Raw genomic sequence first — 24,007 nt, forward strand, 5'->3', positions numbered from 1 at the left:
CACTAAAATATTTTAATTGTCCATGTTGAAAATTTCTCCCAATAAAAACTCCCCATAAACTAGAGTACCAAAGTGGCATCCTGACTTAAATCAATATAATTTGAATGTGAAACATATTTTACGGGATGCCATATTATTTGCATGACAATATGAATTAAAAATATATTGTTCAGCTAATTAACGCATACACTTTTCACTATAAATTGCAGCAATTAGTTTAGCTTGACTGACTAAAAACCTTTAGATAAGACATGTTCACAGTCCTAGTTTTACACAAGTTACAGGGAAAGTAGTTAATTTTAGAGAGGCTGCCTCTAAAGCCTTACCTGCTTCGGGTCAGCTACTTGGAGTAGTCTAAAATTACAAGCTTGCTTTCTTGCAGTTTTATTACCTACAGTATCTGCTGTTGAGTGACACCGCAATTACCAGCGAAGGGCAACAGGCCTGAAATCAAGATGGCAGACACAGAAAAGGGCCTCTCTCTCCCTGTAGATGTATCTTTGACCTTTCAGATATTTTAAGGGTTTTTTTTACTCAGGTGTTGGGTGTGGAGAGAATAGAATTCTTTACCATTTACGCTCCTGTGAATGAGCGCTGTTTAACTGTTTGGGTTATTTTTCCTGCTTTCTTCAAGCATATGTATAGACACACTAATTTGATTGACAAGCTTCAGGATCCTGTGTAAAAGCAGATTGTGAAAGTGGGTCTTAATAAAAAAAAAGACTTTAACGGCTGAGCCCATGTGAAGCAGTTGGTGCAATTAATCTGCTATTACATTTCAAAGCTTTACTACATTAATGGGTATTTTTATTCACTCCCTCTACATGATTTGTGAGTAAAATGAGTTAGTTATTCTATACTAGAGAAAGATTAAATTAAGTGAAAAGATTTATTTGCTATCTTACAAGTTTTATGTCTGGTTAAATGAGGCTGTTACACCAGGGTAAACAATGGGTAATTCCACCAATGCCCCTAGAATTAGTATAAAGGAGTGCAGGATCTGGCCTGAACTCTTTTTGGCATATCAATTATTAAAATACTGGCCATTTATCTAACCTATTATAGATGCTCACCTGAGTCCACTGCTAGTTAGAGGACTGAGTGAACAAGTAAATCTTGCCCTGTACCCATCAAGCTCTGGCTCTGGGAGCTCCAGTTTCAATGGCGACACTGTGGACTGATACTGGTATAACTGAGACCAGACTATAGTGAGGAGGTAGCCCCTTTCTGCACCAACTTTGAAACGTCCACAACACCGAGAACTGACAACAATACCATCAACTATGAATCATAGTAATGAGATATAAATCCCAAATGCTGTTCACAGGTTTTAAAAAGGATACACGACCGCAAGATTAACTAGGATACGGGACATCTTTATGATTTTGAATCGACATCAACAAAAGGGTGTATTCTCCCTACAGTGCCTGCGCAGCCACGACACTACACTGCAGCATTAGTGAAGGCTGTAATAGCTGGGAACCAAATTCCACCCTAAAATACACAAGCACCACTCCCAGCTCAATGGGAGCAGTGCCAAGGTATGCAATAACAGAAGATGGTACTGTGAGTACAGCAAATGCTAAAACCTGGCTTATTCTCATTATATATAATTATTGACCAAGCCATCTTTAAGTTGGACTATGAATCCTGTCTTAATTAATACCAGTTATTTCCCACGTTATAGCTCACTCCTGGCCTGATTCAGGATGGGCTCCTGTACTTCTGGTCACTTAACCCCCTTTGGTTTTCCTTCTACATTAGGCAGCTACTGTATATATTCCTTCCACAATTCCTTGTCATGACCTGGGCACTGAACACAGTTGAAGTTCCCAGTTCACTTGGCAGTGCTCAGAAATGGAAGTTAAAAGGTAACATTATTACCTGCTACTTACTATATCAGGGAATCTGACTTGAAATAGAAGTGAGATGAGAGGATAGCACCAATGTGCATCCATGTTAAAGTTGAAATCAATTCAATGCTGCCAAAATCTTGTGAGCTATTTTTGTCCCAGAATGTTACAAGAGATCATTGGTTTCCATAGAGTTTTGAGCTCACTATGCCTGTTCTTGTGAGATTCTGGCTGCATTGATTGTGAACTGGAAAATAGGGCTATAGTGCTGTGGGATCTGGCCCAACACCAAAAGCATTAGAACAAATTTGTATCTATAGATCCTTATAATCTAGACCCCTCAGAGATTTCATGTATAATTTGAACCAGTAAACAATGTAATTGCTAAAGGAACTGAAGTACCTTATTCAGTGTTGTAGATATACTGTGTGTTAAAAATGTGTTTACAGTTCCCACACAAAGTTTTGAAAATACTAAACCACATCCTTTGCTTTAAATACAAAGATTTATTTTCCCATCAAGATAAATAGTTTATCATGTCACGTTACAGAACGTATATTTTTCCTCTCGTTTGGAAGGAGCACACACAGGTGAGCCTAGACTCTTACCAGGTATTGAATGGATATTAAGCAGACTTGATATTCTGAAGAATGTATCTTTATTTTCACTTTTCTTAATTGTGATTGTGTATTCTAATACAGTAGCCTAGGGAGTGAGCTCTTCTGTTTCTTCTAAAGCAGAAGTAGTAGACATACACATTGTAAACACCACCTCACCACTGATTTAATACAACCAACAAGAGGGACCACTTCTAAGATCATGCTCCTCTCTCGGGGCTTATTTGTACTGGGAAGTGACACTGGGTTGTAACACATTAACTAATAAGATGCTGAACACCTTGTGCAGCTAGGGACGTGTGTGTAAAATGTCAGCTGGCCCTGGTTTAGCCAACCAACATGATTTTTAAAATATACCATCTAATATGCTAGTTAACATGTTATAACACAATGAAAGAAGGTGGGTGAGGTAATATCTTTTATTGGACCAACCTCTGTTGGTGGAAAAGACAAGCTTTCAAACTTCACAGAGCTCTTCTCTGTGAAGCTCCAATAAAAGATATTACCTCACCCACCTTGCTTTCTCTCATATCCTGGGACCAATACAGCTACAACAGTGCAAACAATCTCATTTCCCTGTGCTGACAAGTCCTTAGTATGGACTGTGTGTAGCCCACACTGAAGTGAAGAAGAGAGGTCTAGGTGCAGGGAAAAGATACAGAGATACTGCTTCTTCTTTCCCATTTTCTGCCACCAAATCTGAGGGCAACAGAGCGGGACAGCGGCCAGGCATCCACCATGCCTCAAGCAGCAGCTGGAGGAACGAGGTGTTCAACATCGGCTTTGCGGTAACTCCCTTGCTGAGCTCCTCAGGAATACTTCCACCAGACCCTCTGCCCACTTCTCTCACCTCTGATAGGGAAGGTTTGTTCTCCTGGGTCTACCTGTACAGCCTAATAGGGCCCTGATCTCATTTAGACATTACCACAATATCGGTGAGGTTCACGAGATGAGAATAGGTACATCTTTCTGTCCCCTGCCTCATCCAGATTTTCTTTGGGTAGTTGTTTGAAGCATCAGCAACCTCTTTGCTTTGCAAGATGCTACTTCTCCTGTGGTATCAAGTCAGCGGTTATGCTTATACACACACTAGTTGCTAAGACAAGAGCCTTGGAAGTATAGAGATGTCACCACTGAACTCTGGAGCAGTTCTTGCAGACTCCTGCAGCCAGCACCTTTTAGGAGAATCACAGCATTAACGTTAAAGATTTGCAGAACAATTTAAACACAAGTAAAGTATTTGGCTCTAGAGAAAGACACACACACAACTGATAACCAGCTAATCAACAACTTTCTATTCCACATTGATCAAACTGGGCAGGTGGAGGTTCTTCCCAAACCTCTTCTCAATTACAATGAGGTAGGTGATAGTTATAAACAGTCCATCTAGCCCCATATCCTGCCTTTCAACACTAGCCAGTGCCAGATGCTTCAGAGGGAATGAACGTAAGGCAATTTACTGAGGGATTCATCCCATCATCCAGTCCCAGCTTCTGGCAGTCAGAGGCTTAGAGACATCCAGAGTATGGAGTGGCATCCCTGACCATCTTGGGTAATAGGTTCCTGGAGGATAGGTCCATCTTGGCTATCAAATTCTTTTTTGAACCCAGTTATAGTTTTGACCTTCACAACATCCCCTAACAATGAGTTTCACAGGTTGCCTGCACGTTGTTTTAAGAAGTACTTTATGTTTGTTTTAAACCTACTGCCTATTAATTTCATTGGGTGACCAGTGGTTTTGTTAAGTGAAGGGTTAACAGTTCTTTATTCACTTTTTCCACACCATTCATGCCTTGACAGACCTCTCTCATATCCCTCCTTACTCATCTCTTTGCTAAACTGAACAGTCCCAGTCTTTTTAATTTCACCTCATATGGAAGTTTTTCCATACCTTTAGTCATTTTCATTGTGCTTGTCTGCCTCTTTTCCAATCCTAATTATATATGTATGTATTGGAGCAGATATTTTCAAAGAACTATCCACAACAACTCCAAGATCTTTCTTGAGTGGTAACAGCTATTTTAGACCCCATCACTTTGTACGTGTAGTTGGAATTATATTTTCCAATGTGCATTTATCAATATTAAATTTCATCTGCCAGTCATCACTGTCAATATATACCAATGTGCAAGAGGGACAATATCTATTCCCCTGAATATCTTTGTTGTGGGCAGTCACCCAATTCAACATTTCATTGTTTAATATCAGTTATAAATCCCATTTTCAGAATTTATCATGAAAATCCTGTGTCAATGTTATAAACACCAGCACAATCTTATGCAAGTCATCCATATAGGACTACAGTGGCAGTGAGTTAAAGTTCCCTAAGATTAACAGATCATGCCAACCTTATTGGTCTTTAGCTATTTAGAAAATAGTAGGAAATAAAGACTTGTTATTTTATTGCTAAAATATATTGAACCAGGAATTAACCTTGCTCTTTTATTTTAAAAATGTATCAGCCCCATTAACAGCAATTTTGATATTAAAACAAAAAAAGTAAAAACTGATGACAAATAATTTAGCTAATTAATTTTCTAGTTAATCTGTTGCAAACTGCTTTTCTTCAGCTTTGACAGGAATGGATGGTTTGCAATGTACAATGTTTAGCTGTGTAAATTAAGAGGTGAGCTATGCCTTCATTTGTCTTTATAACAATTCTCATGCTGTATAGTTTTAGACCAGGATGGGCAAATTACAGCCCATGGGCCACATCTGGCCCCCAGCCAATTTAATTCAGTCCTCGAGCTCCCACCGGGGAGCAGGGTCTGGGACTTGCCCCGCTCCTGCACTCCAGCTGGGCAGTGGGGTCGGGGGCTGCTCTGCAAGGCTTCCGGAAGCAGTGGCATGTCCCCCCACCCTGGCTCCTATGCTTAGGGTAAGGGGGCTCCACACACTGCTTCCTCCCCAAGCACTGCACCTGCAGCTCCCATTGGCCAGGTTAACTGCAGTTAATTATTAAAATTCAGATTAGGTTAGTCAGACTCTTCAAGGAGACAGTGGTCTACTTCCATAAATGAAAAAGAAAAAAAATAATTTATTTTTGCAATAAGATGTTTGTGAAAATACACTGCTGTAGAGATCCTCATTGGAGGAGACAATCTGCAGTCTTACTGAGAGACCAAGCATTCTTTTAGCAAATTAATATTAAATTTGTGTCTACCAAGATTTTTTAAAAAATTTCTGTGCAATAATTCAGTTGGTTTTGCAAACAGCAGTGTTTACTAATCTTGCAAACATTTCTCTGGATTTTATTCACGGGGATAAGGCCCAAAACCTCAAAGTACATACATATATGGCATTGTTTTGGATAGCAGAGAGAATACCTAGACAGCACATCAAGACCCTCTGAACAGAGTAGGTCCCATCTCCACAGCGTGGAAAAGTTATGTGCTCAGAGTGATCTTGTTAACATGGATAGCTACAGGCATTTCAATTAACAACCAGAAGGTGCCTGAATTATGCTTGGTTTTATACTTTCAATCAACTCAGGACAAGGGTAACTTGCAGCTTAAAAATCATATGGTATATCTGCATACCTATCAACTAAAATGTTGTCAATTAATAGTGTAAATCATGTGGTGAATATGTATTCCTCATAGACTAAAAACAAACAACAGTTATTTTATTATTTATAAGAGCATACTCTAAAACTTTGCATTTCCTAACAGTGTTTATAGACAATCATCCAGTAAAAATACACAGGTCCAATATTAACTTGTAAGAACCTCACAGTTGCTATTTTCCACTTAATTTCTTCATGATAGGGCTATCAGGTTCAGCACTTGTGAAAATACTTCCTACAACCACATGAGTACCCCAGAGATTATGACGAATAACTTTGCAGCAGCCAAGGTCATCAACACAGAATCCTAAATGGCAGTAGCGTTCATCTGTTTCAAATAGTGTGTTGTTTGTGTATGGTCCAAAAAACTGGGGAAAGAGAGACAATAGTCATATTTTAAAGATATATCAGATTAATCAGTTCAGCATAATGACAATCTTACAAAACAGATGTTTTTAAGGTTTAAAATATTACAGATCTACCTGAGTTAAAAAAAATAACGCAAGCCTAACAATACGAGTAACAAAACTGCTTCCAAAAATCAGTAAGTGATTTCACTGTGAATAAGCTACATAGGGGAGTTTTTTTGGGTTTTGATTTTTTAAAAGAGAAACACAATTAATTCCTAGCCCCAAAGGATTTTGACATAGGTTGTTTAAAACACATAAACAAACACCTTGTAAGCTTTATTTTGGCATAAGTACAGTGGTTGCCCTTAAAAATATGTTTTGTTTTGAAATATTTTACCATTTCTTGAAGCATTCCTTAGGATAAAGGATATCCTTAAAATTGTACAATTAAAAAATAAAACAGTAGAACTTTTAAAAGGAGCCCACTATATTAAAGTTATTTCTGAAGAGTAGTTTAAGGACATGCTAACAAGCACACCTTTTTAGAGTTAACTGTCTAATTTGCTTTACTTTCTGAAATAAAAGGCACAGGCACCCACTCTCACAGAACAGCTTGCAGGACCAGGAATTTAGTTCTTAAATCCCTATATACTTTACAAATTTAACATTTTATTAAGCTCTCAGACTATTCCCTACCCCCCTTTGTTAGAAGTAAATGCAGCTTCTGAAACATGGTACATCAAATATCCAAAATTTTTGAATGGAAAAACTGTAAACTCCTGGAAAAGAAAAGGGGGACTCTAAATGCAATAGCTGATCCATCTTAACTACGATGATTCTAAAAGACACCATCATCCATAAAATGATTGAGGTATACTCCAATAGTTTTTAGATTTTTCTTTGCATTTTGGAAATAAAAGTGAATGACAACTGCTATAGATTTATACATTTTAAAAGTATTTCCTCTTTAAAAAGATTTTGTATACCAATTTCAGAAAACATGTTGTTCATAGTAAAGGTCGTAATTAAAAACAACACTTAAGAGTGATTTACCCAAATCAATCTCAGTCTTTAAGGTGCCACTGGACCCTTCGTTGTTTTTGCATCTTCAAGGTGCTTTACATATATTAATTATTCCATACAATATTTCTTCCAGGTGGCTATTCATATTTTATATATGAGGAAACTGGGGCATAGACATTAAATGACTTGTGTAAAGTGATGCAGTGGGTGTTGGGACTGGGATTAGAATGTAGGAATTCCTGTTCCCAATCCTGTGCTCAAAGATTCTTATTTCAGTAATGATAATATACACATTATAAATCTACCATATTTCATATACTAAATAGTATTTAAAACCAAAATAAGGAAAAAAAACCTGAGGCATGCATACAGACACTTATTAAAACAGGATTTAATACGCCCAAGTCTTTTCACTTAAACTGCATATATGCAAATAGCACTTTCACATGGTCAGATCTTAAACTGAGGTATTTGTGATACATTATGAAGTTCCCCAGCACAGGAACTGATTTTGAAAACTTCACTGTAAGTAGATGTATGAGTAAATGCTTTCCATTGTGATTAAGATTTGCAGAATCAAGCCCAAAAGCAGACTCCCCACCTCTACCGAACTTTTAGTACAAGATAGAAGCAAGCCATCAAATTTCTCAATAAATGCATAAAAGTGTGAGAAACTTGTAAGTTTCAACAAAAACAGAGAAAGCTATTTATTTTGCCTTGAACTAAATTAAAAAGGTGGATGGACCTAGGGCATAGAGCATCATTTGCAGTAGCCCCATGACCAGCTTTAAAGAAAGCCCAGCTAAACATATTATTTTCCCTCCCCACCACAGTGATCACTGACTTTATTCAGTTAAAAAAAAATAAAATAAAAAAAATCATCTTTATACACTAAAAATGCTTGGCTCTGCAGCTAGAATGTTCTAATGTGGAGGAATTTATAATATTTTTCTCATATAGCAATGCAAACCTGCAACAGGCTTTGGTTAAAATTCACTTTGTAGTCTAGAATGGCATAGGCCAGGGATGGGCAACTGACCCCAAACTATGGGCATGTCAGGGTGCACCTCTGCCAATGGGGAGGCAGTAACCAAAGGTAGGTGCTGGAACTCCTTCCTTGCTGGTAAGACAAAGGGGTGGCCAGGTCAAATTTGATTGGTGTTGCAATCTGCCACACAGGGTCCTGCTGCTCCCAGCCTCTGCTCTACTCCCCTTGGACAACAAGCTCTGCCACAAGGGAAGCCACAAGGGAAGCCCATTCGTCAGTTCTGGTTACTTCCTCTCCCCATGGCAGAGGTGTGCCTTGTCCCCACCTGCTGATGGAGGCAGGGTGGCTGGCCAGAATCTGATTGGCTCTCAGCTCACAATCAGCCAATGGTGAAGCAGTAACTGAAGCTAGGTGGTGTGGGACAGTTTGTGCCTACATTGATGGGGGAGTTGAGTGGTAATAGGCAGCAGCTTTGCTAGAAGACTACACCACTCAGCAACCTAGGTCAATCTTAAAAATAAAATAAAATAAAAAATCTGTATGACCAGGCAAAAGGTTTTAGTGGTCCTCTACAACCTTGAAGTTGCTCATTCCTGGCACAGAAAAAGGGCTGGACTTGTATATTATGTGCTTAAAGAGGATTACTTATGTTTCCGCAAAAGAAGAGCTTAGTAAACTCCACTTAACTAGTTTCAGAGGAACAGCCGTGTTAGTCTGTATTCGCAAAAAGAAAAGGAGTACTTGTGGCACCTTAGAGACTAACCAATTTATTTGAGCATGAGCTTTCGTGAGCTACAGCTCACTTCATCAGATGCATACCGTGGAAACTGCAGCAGACTTTATATACACACAGAGAATATGAAACAATACCTCCTCCCACCCCACTGTCCTGCTGGTAATAGGACAAGCTATTGTTACAAGCTATTACAAGAAAGCTATTACCAGCAGGACAGTGGGGTGGGAGGAGGTATTGTTTCATATTCTCTGTGTGTATATAAAGTCTGCTGCAGTTTCCACGGTATGCATCTGATGAAGTGAGCTGTAGCTCACGAAAGCTCATGCTCAAATAAATTGGTTAGTCTCTAAGGTGCCACAAGTACTCCTTTTCTTTTTCCACTTAACTAGATTGCACTTAATAGGCATGGCAATTTTAATGACACATATTCCAGGTAACCAGTTTAACTTGATAATGAATGCCAATGACTGTTTAATAGGGATAATATTAGCATATATTCCACATACTGGGGACATAACTGACTAGTGCTAGGAGACTATTTTGTTGTTGTTACCCAGCTGGTAAATAGCTGTGAAATTCTGGTCAGTGTGTTAGAGGTGTACCTTTTTTTTTTTTTTTTTTTTAAAAAGTATGCTATAAATAAGGATGAAGACATGCAATGCAGTCAGTCAATTTCAATTTTGTTCAGTATTCTATTTGTCTTAACTTTTTTCAAAAAGCTGACAGCCTCAGTCAGAATGGATGGCTATCTGAATTATTAGCCATCTACCAGTATACCTTAAAATAGAGCATTCGACTGTATTGCTACCGCAAAAGGGGATTTAAATACTGTAGCTTTACTGTATACTGAACAATATTAAGTTCAGTCTTAAAGAAAATTGTCATAAAAAAGGTGGCCAAGAACTCAAGTGCTATCGAATATTCCAGAGCAGGAATATGCACTAATGTACTTCCACCTCATTCTGCAGTGACTGTATACTTCTAAGGAGGAGAAGCTAGTTCATTTTCTATACTCCACTACTTAGCTTCTTTGCTACAACTGTTCTTCAGAGTAGCAACTGCAATGATGGCTTGTGTAGTGTGGATAAAAAGTAACTGGCAACTGGGCCAAGACCATGATGTCACTTTAAGACACCAAGGAAGCTATCAGATGGTAAAAAGTTTTTGGTCAACACCTAAAAGAGCTGGATTTGAACCAGTAACTGACAGGTAAAAGGATCCACATACTATTACCAGTCTATTATATCAGTCTCCATTCTCCACCCATTCTTTTCAGCAGAGTAACTTACCGCCAATCCTGATGATGGATCAATAAAGTCAGCCCAATAGCCTTCAGACAACAGTACATAGCAAATTTCCTTGGCACCATTAACAAACTAAAAAAAAAAAAAAAAAGGTGGGAGGAAATAATTACATTAAAAAGGAGTGCTCCTTTTATATGTAAATACTGAATGTTTAGTTAAAACTAGTGCAGAGCCTCTCTCTAACCTGCACCAATAAATGTCAGATTTAACATCCTTTTAACGAAAAAGGCCAACAACAGTACTAAAAGGATTAAAATTAACAATATATATTAGGCTACTACAATCACATGAGATTTAAAAGAAATTCTTTGTGCCACTCAGTAGAGGATTAACAGTTTGTTCAAGGATCATCTAATTGCTTTGATTGCTTATGCAGTTTGCAGAATCATACCTGTTAAACCTCTGTAAAAGTCAAACATGGCTTCAGTTATTTCTCTACTTCATGAGTCATTTACAGATCAAAACTGAATTTCCTAGTTTGCTACAACAAGCCATTAAATATACAACTTTATTTAAGTATTTCCAAAAAGTTTTGTTAGAAGATATCATGGAGAACAGGACAGTAATGTGTGGTTGCTTTGAATTACGGAAGTCTAACTACAAGTCCTTTTAAATATAAGTCAGGACACCAAACTTTCTAGTTAAAAATATAGTTTTGTAAGTATCTGATACTTTGACTACTGAAACCAGCTGTCATGTTGTAGTTAACCATTGGGCAAGATTAGTGGGGAATTCAACTCCTCCGAACATTTCTGGCCATAAAAAGAAAGTTCTACTGTGTGTTTTTCAAATAAATGAAGTGAGCTGTAGCTCACGAAAGCTCATGCTCAAATAAATTGGTTAGTCTCTAAGGTGCCACAAGTACTCCTTTTCTTTTTGCGAATACAGACTAACACAGTTGTTCCTCTGAAACCTGTCAAATAAATGGGAGGAGGCTGGTTAACAACTTTTGAGGTTTTACAGCAGTATTTTTCAGAAACAAGCAAAGCACCCAGGGATGACAACATGTCATACTAACATCTCACAAAAACATACAAAAAAAAGGAGTTTATATTTTAGGAACAACTTTTAGTACAGCTGGGTGACGTGATAAGGCCGAGGTTTAATGTCTCTGATGGCATCTTGTATTCATTTGTCCAATAGATTTTATTTAAAAGAAACAAACCATAAACGGACACTATCAAAGTTGTGACACACACACCAGATCAGATACCATGTTAACCCAGCTAGTAAAACTATGCTGTTTTGCCTTGATACTGCAACAAAAAGGAACAAAAGAGGACATGATCTCATGAGGTCCTGGCCTAATCCACAGGTATATTACTGAGCAGTGGAAGACCATACTCCTTAATCTTACTTAAAATTTAGATTGTGTACTTATTTCCTTATTTTTTATTAAAAATAAAAAGATGCCTGATAAATGTAAAAGTTGAAATTTTTTCTAATGTTTGGACACAGCCCTATGTCTCAAAATTTTTGAAGAGTAATTCAGAATCTGATTAGTCAGTCCATGTCCCTTCCAGTGGTCCAAAATAGCAAGAGCTCTACCTTACTATTGATCTATTCTCCCATTTCTCTACTTTAAGGTTCAGTGGATCTGAAGACTAATTTAAACTTTAAAGTAAGTCACAGACATAAAAGTAAGAAATCTAAAGATGCATTTAATGCATACATTTTTGGTAAAACAGATATTTTGATCCAGTGTTGTAACGGTCTCAGTCTCTTAAAGTGATGTGTTAATTTAAACTTGAGTCTTCCTACTGTAAACACCCAGATATGTCTATAAATAACACCCATTACTTTAGCAAAAGCCTATCACATTAAATTAGTTCTTCTGAAGTTATTTCTAACCATCTACAAAGCAAACAAATAGGGTATTTTATTGTGAATTTGCTGTTAGTAACCTTCAGGCCAGAAGGTTACATCTACACCCTTACAATGATTATATTAGAGTTGACAAGGAGGTGCACAAGGAAGAAAGAAGACAATTAACATATAATTAGACCAGATTACAATGCTAAAGACCAACAGACCATAAATAATGTAAAGACAAGGACACACTAAAACGAAGAGAGTTTTACTTTGTATGCAGTCTTCATGCTGATACTTTAGACTGCTTATTCCTTTTCTTGTAGTAACCCTTACATTGCCTCTACTGATAATTTATAAATGCAGTTTACAATTTTAAAGATAGCGAGTAGAACTGTTTTCATCTTAATTTCTACTGATGCTGTCTCCCATCCATAATTAGATGGATTGGTAGACAAAAATCATCATACAGGAAGGGAACCTATCCGTTAGAGAGATTTAAAAAACATAATCAAACATTTTAGAGGGATATATTTTAAGATAATGCAGTTAAGAAAATTAGTGTCAGCAGTAAACACTGACATCTGCTGGAATAAACAACAAATTAACAAAGTTGCTTTTTCTAGAAAGAGACCTCTAGTGGCAATGCAACTAGATTCACTTGTATTAAGTTAATGTGGAAGATTAATTTGTAAAAGTCAATGACATTCACGTTAAAAGCCTTAACTGAATACATTGTTAGAATATAAAAAAGTGACCAATCATGGCTTTGTAGGTTATAAAACAGGCCTATTTAGCGAACACTATGGAAGGATGAGAATTAAATCATGCAAAGCGACAAAACAGCATGAAACGCATTGCTCTTGAACTACAGTGATAATAAAAGATAGCCGTTACTTGATTTTATAATCTTGACAGATTATAAAATCAAGTATCTTGGGCAATATATGAAAAGGCTTTAATGCATTGCCACATAACAAGATGACTCCTTAAATCATTCCCCCAAATAAGATTAATATTTAGCATTTTCATCAAAAGATATCAAAGAGAGTTTTGTAAAACTGGTGAAGTTCATTATCCCCATTTTACCAATAGAAAAAATTATACTGTCTAGGTCAAGGGATTGGTCTAAGAAAATTAGACAGTAAGTCAGTTCCAGAACTAAATTAGGTCTAAACAAACAAAAAAGGGCCCCATCTACAAAAGATATGTCCACAAATAAGAATATGCTGACACTAAATACAAATAATACTTACATTTTCTAACAACAATTCTCTCTCATCTTCCACTTCTTCACTCCATACAGTCATATCATTTTTAGTTTTCTGGGTTATGGTTAGTACTGTTAGATTATTGGCAGTCACCTCTGGAAACATTGATTCAAAGTCTAGAGAAATGGAATCAGCATGTTAAGAGTGTAATGGGTTGGTTTTGTATATTTTATGCTTTTTTCTACTTCAGACAGAATGCCTCAAATGTCAGGAGCTTTTCATTCAGTGTGCTACATTTCACTTAAACTGTTGTAATAATGAAACTTCACCAATCTGTACATTTTAAAACGTGCATGTAAATAAGTATCTTACTACTCAGCAAAGACTTAGTAGCTAAGTTAGGTACCCAGGTATTATGCTAATGAGATGTTATTCTTTTAAAACATACTATAGTACAGCAAGAAGTAATTACAATTAAACTACAGGTGTTAATTATCCTTGTATTAACTGTGTGTTTACACTGTAGGCCAAGGGTTAGATTCACAAATGGACTCAGGTGTGGTGACACAATGTCATAACACCTAACTTTTAGAGAAGTACAAAATTACTAGGATTCACAAAGCCTGGGTTAGGTGCTCAGACTCCCTATGTAATGATGGGGAGAGACAGGCACCTAAGAATGGGATTCACAAAAGGCATTATGTTGACTGAAGAACTGCCTAAGCTAGCTAAGGGGAGATGCTGAGGAAAAGAGTGTATTCTAAACCCTGTCCCTCTTACATAATTAGACATTGGCAAAACAGCTTACTTTAAGCAAATTTGGGCTTACCTTTTTCAAAATTGGTGGGGTTTTTTGCTCAGTTGTGGCCTGTGGGTTTTTCTGCTGCACTCCAAGAGCCGCTTTTTCTTTGGGTTTCTTTTTTTTTGGACCATGACCTGTCTCCCTACTCAGCATTATGACACCACAAGCCCCACCCCCACAACTTTTGGGACCTTTGGACTGCTTTTTAAGACCATTTCATACTTGTGGTCTTGAAATTTTCGGCCTGGGTATGACATGCCTAAGTCCACAGGAAGGTGCCTCTTTCTAGCTGGGATTCACAGCTGGGAGCCTTTTCCTAGAGCCTAATGCGTGGAGGAGGAGGAGAAGTCATTGGTCCAGAAACAGCAGGAATAAATCTATAATCTGATGGATAGGGTACTCTCCTGGGAGGTGGGAGACCAAGGATACAGTCCCCCATCTCCAGTGCCTCTATTTATCCACAGTGGAACAGCTTCAACAGGAGAAACTAAGGGAGACCCACATCACAATATCCCATAGCCTAGTGGTTAGGGCACTCACCTGAGTGGCAGATCCCTCTTCAAATTGCTTCTCATCAGAAAACTGGTGTCTCCCACATTCCAGGGGAACACTCTAAGCACTGAACTAAAAGTTGAGGGAGGTGTGTTCCTCACCATGCATGTGGAGTTAGGCAACCTCTGAGCATGCCTACTGGATTGAGCTCTGCAGGTGAGACAGGTGCTCCTCTGTCTAACTTCCCCCAGTTTGTGGATTGCACTGGGGCTTCAGCTGTGACAGCGATGTAGCAGAAACAGTACCTAGGAAACTTTTACTGCAAAAACATAGGCACCTATGACCCTTTGTTAACCTAACCCCAAGAGTCTTGCAGTCATGCAATACCCCAAGTCCATCCAAAACTGTTTCTGCGGAGGACTAGAAAGAGGAGAAGCCAGATAATGGGATTCAGTACTTCCATGGCAATTCTCCCCATGTGAACACAGGGCAGAGGAGTGGTTCAGATATGGCAAGCATCCCTACACAATCCATTGGATCATAAGCTGATACGGGTGCACACACAGCAGCTACAGAGGTAGTTCGGGTCAGACTATGAGTGTATCATGCCTTTAAAAAAAAGACTTCAGCTGACCTTTTAATTTTACTACTAAGTCATTACTTTTAAAATTAATTACTTTATAAATATTGCTGTTACTTGTACAACAATTTTGTATGGATTTTCATATAGAGTTAAGGATTTTCATTATGTAAAATGTAAACCTTTTAGTAATCATCCAGGAATTTGGATTATTATTGCATTTTTTAATAATGTGAAGCTATAGGAACAATAATTCACATATTCCGCAACCTTGGTCTGATGGTGAGAAACTCTATTTATATATTTTTACTTCATAAAACCTTAAAAATTAAATTGTTCAAAAATGTGAAAGATGTACCTTTTCGTAACAGTTCTGGACAAGTTTGTATTGCACATTCTATCTTAGCATTTTCAAAGTATGTTTCAGCATTACTTATTTGCTGTTTAGGAGGGACATCAGTGCCCTAAGGAAAATCAAGGAAATACAAACGGTAACTTTCAGGTTTATATAATGTGTGACATGATTAACAATTAAAATAGTATTTCCGACTGGAGTTGTGTAATCCTCAGATCCTGCAGATGTTTATTCATAGTAGTTCCACTGAGTAAAGGCTGCTCACGAAGTTTGCAACAAGTCCCTAAACCTCATTACTCCATTTTATAGGCAGAGAAACTGAGGCTTTTTTGAACAACATCAGAACTAGGTCGCCTGACTCCCAAGCCTATGATTTATCAAGATAAGTCTTCTCCTAAAATCTAATCCTATAACCACTGAAGTCAATTGTAATTACTTGTGTAAGGGAAGCTGCAATATCAGTCCTATGTATCATTATTTAAAAAAAAAAAAGTTCTTAAATGTGTAACAAATGAGTTTTGAACTTTTATCACAGCATTTACCTATCCTATTTTCATATATCAGATGGGTCTAAATACACTACTTTTTATTTAGTTGTACTTACATTACACCTACAGCATTCAAATAAATGGATAAAACAAATTGCTAAACGTATCACTTTATGAATGCATGAAAATGGCTTTATAAATCTTTAATGTGTGCTGCAATGAAAACAACTAAACAGATGTATATACACCACTACAGGAGTCAAAACAAAAATTTACATAGAATTACGCAGTGCTCCTAAGCTTGATATTTTGCAAGCAAATTTTGCAACTGTTGTAGCCTCACAGCTAAAACTATCTACTACTACTGCCATATAAGCTCTTTAATAACTAAAGCTACTAATCTAGGGCTCTAGTTGTTAAAATTTGGGTTCTGTAGCTGCCTTTCATGTGAAAGTTCTGCAAGTTAGTTACAGGAGTAAACTGCAGTTCTTAAGAGGACAGTGAAAAGAGCCATCTGCTATGGGAGAGTGAAATGTTACATCAGGCTTTCCACATCTGTTCTATACCTCAACATGGATTTCTTGGCTCTTTAATCCACATATAATATGAAAGTTATTTTACCATTAATATGGGATTCCAGCGAGCTAATAATGTTGAACTAGTAAATACGTTTTTTCGAAGAGGACTGTATGTACAGTATGTTTGTAGAGCATCTTCAGCTGCAGCGAAAGCACAGGCACATGGTCAGTCTATAAAACTATTCCTCTTAAAAAGACTCAACATGTTAGGTTAGCATTTTGCTATAAAATGTTACTCATCAAGCAGGTTTCTTCTGTTTTCCTCTCAGTGTGGAAAATAACCTAGTGGATCTTCTGATCTTGCCAAAGAATTCACAAAAACTAACTGCAGTCCGGGTGCACGTGTTTTCATACTCAGATAACACTGCCATTTTCTGACTGCGTCTCTCATGGCTCTTCCTCTCTCTTTTGTCCCACATCCAACCAGTCCTTCCACTTACAAGGCTTACAAATTTACAGGACACCCAATAGCCAGAGGATTAAACCTAGTTGCCAAAAACCAATACCCACTCTTCCTCTCCACAACTGCTGGGAAAGGAAGTGAGCTGGTATTTTTACCAGAGTATTCAGAGGCTCTATCTTTTGTATCAACCTCCGGCACATCAGAGTCAGATAAATTTGAAATCCACCCCAGTACACTCTGGCCACTGAAAGGTAGTTGGGCCTTGGCTACTTAAACATCTCTCTTGGCTCCTCTGATGGGGGAGCTGGGTATCTCTGCTATTCTAACCTCCTGCTGCTTTCTAGTTGCTATGGGACTGGGTGTGGGGGGGAGTGAAGGGATCTCTGCTACTCTACCCTTCCCTTGCCTCCGTTTCCTGTTCCCAAGAGAAAAGCTTCAGTGTTTGCCTTTACTAATACTCAGAACTTTTCCAAACAGCAGCAGCGTGAAATTGACCCGATTCTTGTGTACAGCCTCCTGAACAGCAGCAGTGGAAACTGACAGTGCTCTTATCAGTCTTCTCTCTACAACAGCTTGGCAAAGCTATAAGCAGCAGTAGAGGCACTGGAGCTTTCAGTCTACAGAGTTACTTGCAGCCAGACAGAACCTGTGTCAATTACACTTGGTTCACTTTTTTTTTTTTTTTTAAAAACTAAAGCTTTGATTCCACAGAAGTTCAAGGCGCTGAGCCAGAAAAGCTCACTATGGGCAAATGGATTGTTCAGACTCAGGTTATATGTACACAAGAAATACTGTACAGCATTTTTACATAAAAATAGTTTATCATAATTTTTAAACTGATTTCCTATGTTTGAGGATGCCACAAAATTCATGTGGGCTGTGAAAAGCTAATACACTAGCTCAGCGATACTCAGACTGAGGCTTAGGAGCAGAAAGTGGCTCTTTAATGCATCTCCTGAAGCTCTTTGTAGTGATATTAAGACACTGTGATTTAATTATTTAACCTAAGCTATTAGCCAATCAGGCTGCTTTTACTATGTTATTATAACCAATTGGAGTTGATAAATAATAATACTTGGCCAGTCATTTTGCTGTGAGAATATCTTACTTACTTACTTACACACACAGAGTAAAGAAAATAATGAATTCACACTACTGCGGCTTTTTTGGGTAATACTGATCGCTAATTTGGCTCCAAAACCAGTGAGGTCTCAGTATCACTGATGACATTATACAGGAGCTAAAAATTTCTTAATATGCAAGGCCAGCAAATATAATAGTCAAACTGCCTACTGTTAATAAGGCATCTCTGAATCATTGTGAGCTTTGCTATTCCCAAAAGGGAGTAACTTCAACTACAATCAAGTTTAGTTAGTACACTTCTCATGTTGGGTTTCATGAGCATACAAGAACCACAAGCACAAATAAGGGAGACTTTGTCCTAATGAATTAGACCCATCCAATCTAAAGGAAATCATTAAAATTTAACAATGAACAGTCTTATTGATCTTTTTGCAAAAAAGAGATCAATAAGACTAAGTCAACAATTTGTTTTAAAGTTAAATTGACGTAATCTTGTCTTCATATAGCTAATACAAATAAGCAGCTATTTAAAATGCTATTTCATTAGACATTTTGCAAAAAAAGTTTGCATTACTCATAGTGTCAGGGGTTTTAAAGGAGACAGTTGATGATTTTCTTGGGAAATAAATGTTCTATATGATCCCTCCCCCCCATCTCTGTTTATTTTCATCTTACATCACTTTCAGAGCACTATCAATATTCTAATTTTGGGAGATTACTCTCGGGCATATAAGAAAATCAAAACGCTACTACAATTTTCAGCTTCATGTATTAAATTACTGTTCTTACCTGAAACTTGTTTATGTATTGTGCCATCACAAATTCATGTCTCTCACTTGATAAGGGCTCCATTAATATATCAGGCAAACTTTTATCAACTTGTGTTTTCTTCTGAGAAGCTGTACCATTTAGGTGACAATCAAAACCTATATTACCAGGGAGCTGGAATCTCTGGTCCTGAGGACCAAATGGTCCCATTACTTCATCTGGCCACACAGTTCTTGGACCTGTTAAAAATTGAGTGCTTACATTAGTCTTCACATTGAAAAAATACACACTTATTTTTAACTCCTAAATAAAAAAACATTTGAGTGCAATCACGTAAAACAGAAAAAAAAAGAGAAAGTAATCACAAAGAGTAAGTGAAAAAACTAAATGATTCACCATATCAAAAACAAAAGTAATTTTATCTCTATTTATTTGAGACAGATAGTTACTCTGGCAGGCAGTATATGTAACAAAATTTGTTTATTTTTTCTTACATATATCAGGAGGTGTAGCAGCAACGTGAGGCTCATCTGAGCCAGAAGATCCTGCTGTGGAAAAAGCCTTGGGATTTACAACCCTTCTGACCAAGGAGTAAAATCCTGGTAGATAGGTCACCAGTCTTGCTCTGTTACAGAGCACCTAAAGAGGACAAGAGCAGAACTGAGTGTCATAGTTGCAAGTAAAAGTGATCAATGAATTTATATTTAACTTTTTAGAATACAAAACTACATGTAACTCCATAAAGAAAAACTTATAGCAATGAAGTGTCATTAATTGTATTTTTTAACTGTAGGAATATTTTACACTTTATTAGTACTGTAAGTTTCCTATTCAATTTTGATAAAAGAAAACTGCATAATGCAAACAAAAATGCACAATGAAATACCTCCACATTTGAGCTACAGTTAGAAAGGGGTTAAGAGCCGGGGTATCATTGTGACAACACATGAATGTAAATATGTTTATGAATCGGGTCATGATATACTAGGTATCATTTCCCCTGCTGTTACATTTGAAAAAAAAACTCAAAACCCAAAAAATACAAAACAATCAGGAAAGTTGATCTTAGGATCCATCAAAATATTTTAGATATTTTAGATATCTAATCTCCATGCTTTGCCCTACAGACTAGCACTGTTTTTAGTCCATCCCCTTGTGCAAAGTATTACAGGATACTCAGAATAATAAAAAAATGTAAAAAGAATGCCAAAGCTCACACAGAGTGCGCACACAAATTTATTTTAAAACCAAATGATCAGAATGGGCAGGAGTAGGAATTCAGTCACTATACCATCTACCTGCAATATTACAACTTGAGGGACACAGTCAAGCCAGGGAAGCCTAAAATTAGTACTGACAACATTATTTTGCGCTGCAGACACAAAACATATTTTCAGCTGCAAAAAGCCAGCAATATGGGTTTATAATCAGAAGGTCACACAGCTCTTGTGTATTATGCAGAGGCAGAATCTGCGACAGAATTGTGTTTCCAAGTCTAAGTGTTCAGTTACAAAAATACAAAAACAAAGAGACAACACCTACTTCTATAACAACAAAGAAAACCTTAAAAAACAAACCGAGTGTAAATGGATGCAATGTTGTCTTCCCGAGTCTGCAAACAGCCTGAAACAACAGCACTCGGAAGCGTGACCAACTCCAATTCATCTCAATGTTGTTAACTCTGAATCCTAATGATGATAAATTTAAATGTCAACATTGTTCACTATTTTACTGTTGATTGGTTTAGCAAAAATATCCAGCTAATGTGCTTAAGCCCACAAATTTAATCTTCTCCCCAAGTTTCAAGAACTCCAACTACTATCTAACTGCTATAACTTCAAGCTTCCAACAACTTCTAGTTTCTCAACTTCAACGATCCAATTATGCACTCAAAAAACAAATCTGTAGCCAATTTAAATGTTTAGGAACAGTAAAATACATTGAATCTAAATACCAAAATAATACCACCATTATATTTAACTAAATAAACCTCTTCATTTTTAACATACTTAGAGCTACCACAAGATGTTCAACGTGCTGAACTGTAGTGCCCTAAAAACCCAGTCTTGCTGCACAATTTGGGTTCATCTTGTGAGACACTTTTTGGGCCTTTGTTCTACTTTTCTAGAACTGGGGGGAAATTTTCGAAAAGATTTTCAGGATAGGACTAAATCTTAAGGCTCCAGTGCTATACACATGTCTGTACACACTTAACTTTAAGCATGGGAGTAGTCCTATTGACTTTAATGGAACGGCTCACATGCTCAAGTCAGACACGTGCATGTATGCAGGATCGGGACCTAAGCCAGCCAACCTGAACACAAAGCCTTTACATAGTAAAGGCTAGTGTGGCTTATACATTAACAAAAAAAGGATGTCTATTATCTACAATACATATTAAACAGACAATATCTGACCAAAACCAAACACTTCTTGTATGCAGTGTTGTTGTAACTGTGGTGGTCTAATATCTTTTATTTGACCAACAGGAGTGGCCAACCTGAGCCTGAGAAGGAGACAGAATTTACCAATGTGCGTTGCCAAAGAGCCACATAATAATAATCAGTCAAGAATCCAACACTGTTTTTACATAAAAAAAAAAAAAAAAGCTGTGTGCAACAGAACCGTTTATGAACAACCTAACATTATATAGGAAAACTGCACAGAATTTCACTCATGCCATGAAAAAATAAAAGAGAATCTGGTGCCATATAAAATATTAACAAAATTTTTTATAGTTTGCATGTTGTCTTATCTTAGAGACACAAGGCAGGTAAGGTAATATCTTTCACTGGACCAACTTCTGCTGATGAGAGAGACAAGATTTTGAGCTTACACAGAGCTCTCCTTCAGGTCTAATGTTGTCAGATATGAGGGGCACGAGGAGTCTTTCATGGCATCCAACGGAAGCCACAATACAAATGAAAACGAAGTTTCCTGCTTAATACTGTTTAGCTTAATGATACAGCTAACATTATAAGCTATTGGTAGCAGAGCTCAATGACTAAATTACTCACATTGGCCATTTCTGAGGGTTGTTTCTCTATTTAAATAAAATTCTTCCTGAAACAGAAGAAAGACACATCACACACCAGCGATCGGTTACATAGCGCCAGACACTATGCTTATGAGGATGGCATACAAACCTACCTAGAACAGGCAACTGCTCCCGTGCTGCTCGGGCGCCCCACCGCACTGAGCCCTCCCTCACCGCTTCCAGACGGGGCCGCACCATCGCCCACACTCTGCCGACAGCGTACAGGGAGCCTGGGGCCATCGCACCAAGACGAAACGGGCCAGGCTGCAGACACCCCCACCCTGAACAGGCCGCCGCGGCCCGCGGAAGTGCCAGGGGGCCACGCCGCCCTTTGGCTAACCCGAGCCGAGGCTGCTCAGCGGGAAGTTGAAACTCCTGCGCCGGGAGACGCCAGCAGGGCGGCGATTTACTGCAGCCTCAACCTAGTACCGGCCAGCAGCCCCCGCCTCGCAGCGCAGGCTCAGCGCCTTTAACCAGCAGCCCCCCGAGGGCAGACGCGGCTTGTCCCGGCACGACAGCCCCTGCGGGTCCAGCTCGCACCCGGCAGCTGCGCGGCGCGGCGCCCGCCGGGGCTTGGGCCAGCCCGAGCCACAGCCACGCGCTTGTGCAGCCCCGCGGAGGAACAGGGGCTGGGGCCCGCGGCCAGGCTCCTACCTCTCTCCCCGCTCTTCCTGCAAAATGGCGCCGCAGCCAAGGAATCGACTCCGGGAGAGCATCGATGAGGAGAGCGCCGAGCTCAGCCAGGCCGCGGAGCGCGCTGCGCGAATCGGTGCGCTCGCGGCACAGGCCCGCCTTCGGGCTCGCGAGAGCGGGGATTCCGTCTCCGCGCAACAGGCGGAGCAAATCGACCCACGCTGCATCGAGGCGGTGGGGGAGATCGCCGAGTCCATCGATGAGGCCGGCGGCGGAAAGGGACTCGCTGGGGCTGGCGGTGGCCGTGCGCGTGCGGCACGAGCGGTCAGCGGCCCGCGCCGGGATCTCCGCCCGCAGGGGGCACGACCCCGGGCCCCTGCGGGCAGCCGCCGGCCGGGGAGCCCTTGGCACAGCTCAAGGCAGAGCACTGAGTCCTTGAGCTGCACCGGTGCCAGGATTCACTAGCGAGACAAGCCAGGTCACGTCTGTTGGACCCACTTCTGGAGAGGAGAGAGACAAGCTTTCCAGCTACACGCACTCTCCTTCAGGGGCCCACACAGGAGATTACCTCACCCACCCGGTCTCCAGCATCCTGGGGCCAGCACAGCTGCAGCAACCCTGCAAACACCTTCACCTGGGCCTTGTCTACGCTACAAGGTTTTGTCGGCAAAAGTTATGCCGCTTTAATTAAAATCACTGTTGCATGTCCACATTAGTGCCTCTGTCAGCAGAGGGCATCCATACTAGCAGCTCTTGCATTGACACAGAGAGCAGCGCCCTGTGGTAGCTACCTCACTATGCAACTGGCCAGTAAGGTGCTTTGGGATGGGTTTGCAGTACCTCATGGGGCAGGTATAGTGCCACATGATGCAGGTTTCTCAATCCCGTAGTTCTGGAGCATCCTAGTAGATTGTCAGCTGCTTTTTCATCTGAAGGGTGTGTGGGGAGGGAGAGGAGTGGGGTGTCTGGGGCAGGGGAGACAACAGGCTGACTGACCTATCCTGAAGAAGGGGGAGGGGATGCCACCACCCCATGTCAACCCCTGGCTCTGCTCCGCACAGCAGACTCTCCCCAAGCAGCCCGCTCGCTCTGCTTGCCTACGATTCTGCTGCTTGGAGCAGTTCTAGGAGCTCCCCATGCTGAGGAATGTCAAAAAACAACACAGCTGTCTTTCTCCCCCTCCAGCAGCAGCCTGCCTGGTGCGGTGTGCCTAGTGCAGGGCAGAACCAGGGGTCAGCAACATGTCCGTGGTAAAAATTTTGAGGTCCCTGGTAATTTTTCAAGAAACACTGAATGACATTCCTCCCCCTCCTCCCCCCACTAAGTAGGGTA

The 24,007-nt window shown here is 39.4% G+C and overlaps 1 protein-coding gene across 3 annotated transcripts; it reads right to left on the minus strand.

The window, feature by feature from the left end:
* Positions 1 to 2,339: 2,339 nt before the first annotated feature.
* Positions 2,340 to 22,853, minus strand: MMADHC (metabolism of cobalamin associated D). Of its 3 annotated transcripts, XM_048869391.2 has the most exons (9): positions 22,697 to 22,852; positions 22,023 to 22,068; positions 19,500 to 19,644; positions 19,027 to 19,244; positions 15,689 to 15,794; positions 13,502 to 13,632; positions 10,422 to 10,508; positions 6,204 to 6,403; positions 2,340 to 3,645 (listed from the first exon to the last, which is right to left on the minus strand). In XM_048869391.2, the coding sequence occupies exons 2-8, from the start codon at positions 22,029 to 22,031 to the stop codon at positions 6,209 to 6,211; spliced, it is 891 nt and encodes a 296-aa protein (XP_048725348.1). In that variant the 5' UTR covers positions 22,032 to 22,068; positions 22,697 to 22,852; the 3' UTR covers positions 2,340 to 3,645; positions 6,204 to 6,208. The 3 variants fall into 3 exon arrangements, with proteins under 3 accessions (XP_048725348.1, XP_048725349.1, XP_048725350.1); XM_048869392.2 differs by lacking the exon at positions 22,697 to 22,852 and adding an exon at positions 22,156 to 22,597 and having other exon boundaries at positions 2,340 to 6,403; XM_048869393.2 differs by lacking the exon at positions 10,422 to 10,508 and having other exon boundaries at positions 2,340 to 6,403; positions 22,697 to 22,853.
* Between the last annotated feature and the right edge of the window lie 1,154 nt (positions 22,854 to 24,007).

The sequence above is a fragment of the Caretta caretta genome, chromosome 11 (assembly GCF_965140235.1).
Source record: "Caretta caretta isolate rCarCar2 chromosome 11, rCarCar1.hap1, whole genome shotgun sequence".
Lineage (NCBI taxonomy): Eukaryota > Metazoa > Chordata > Testudines > Cheloniidae > Caretta > Caretta caretta.

Bases quoted from the DNA above. Each gene is read 5' to 3' on its own strand.
- MMADHC (XM_048869391.2), bottom strand. The intron at 19,245-19,499 runs GTAAGAAAAAAT...AATTTTTAACAG, and splicing joins TGCTACACCTCCTGATATAT to GTCCAAGAACTGTGTGGCCA. The intron at 13,633-15,688 runs GTACATCTTTCA...CCATTTCTCTAG, and splicing joins TCCAGAACTGTTACGAAAAG to ACTTTGAATCAATGTTTCCA.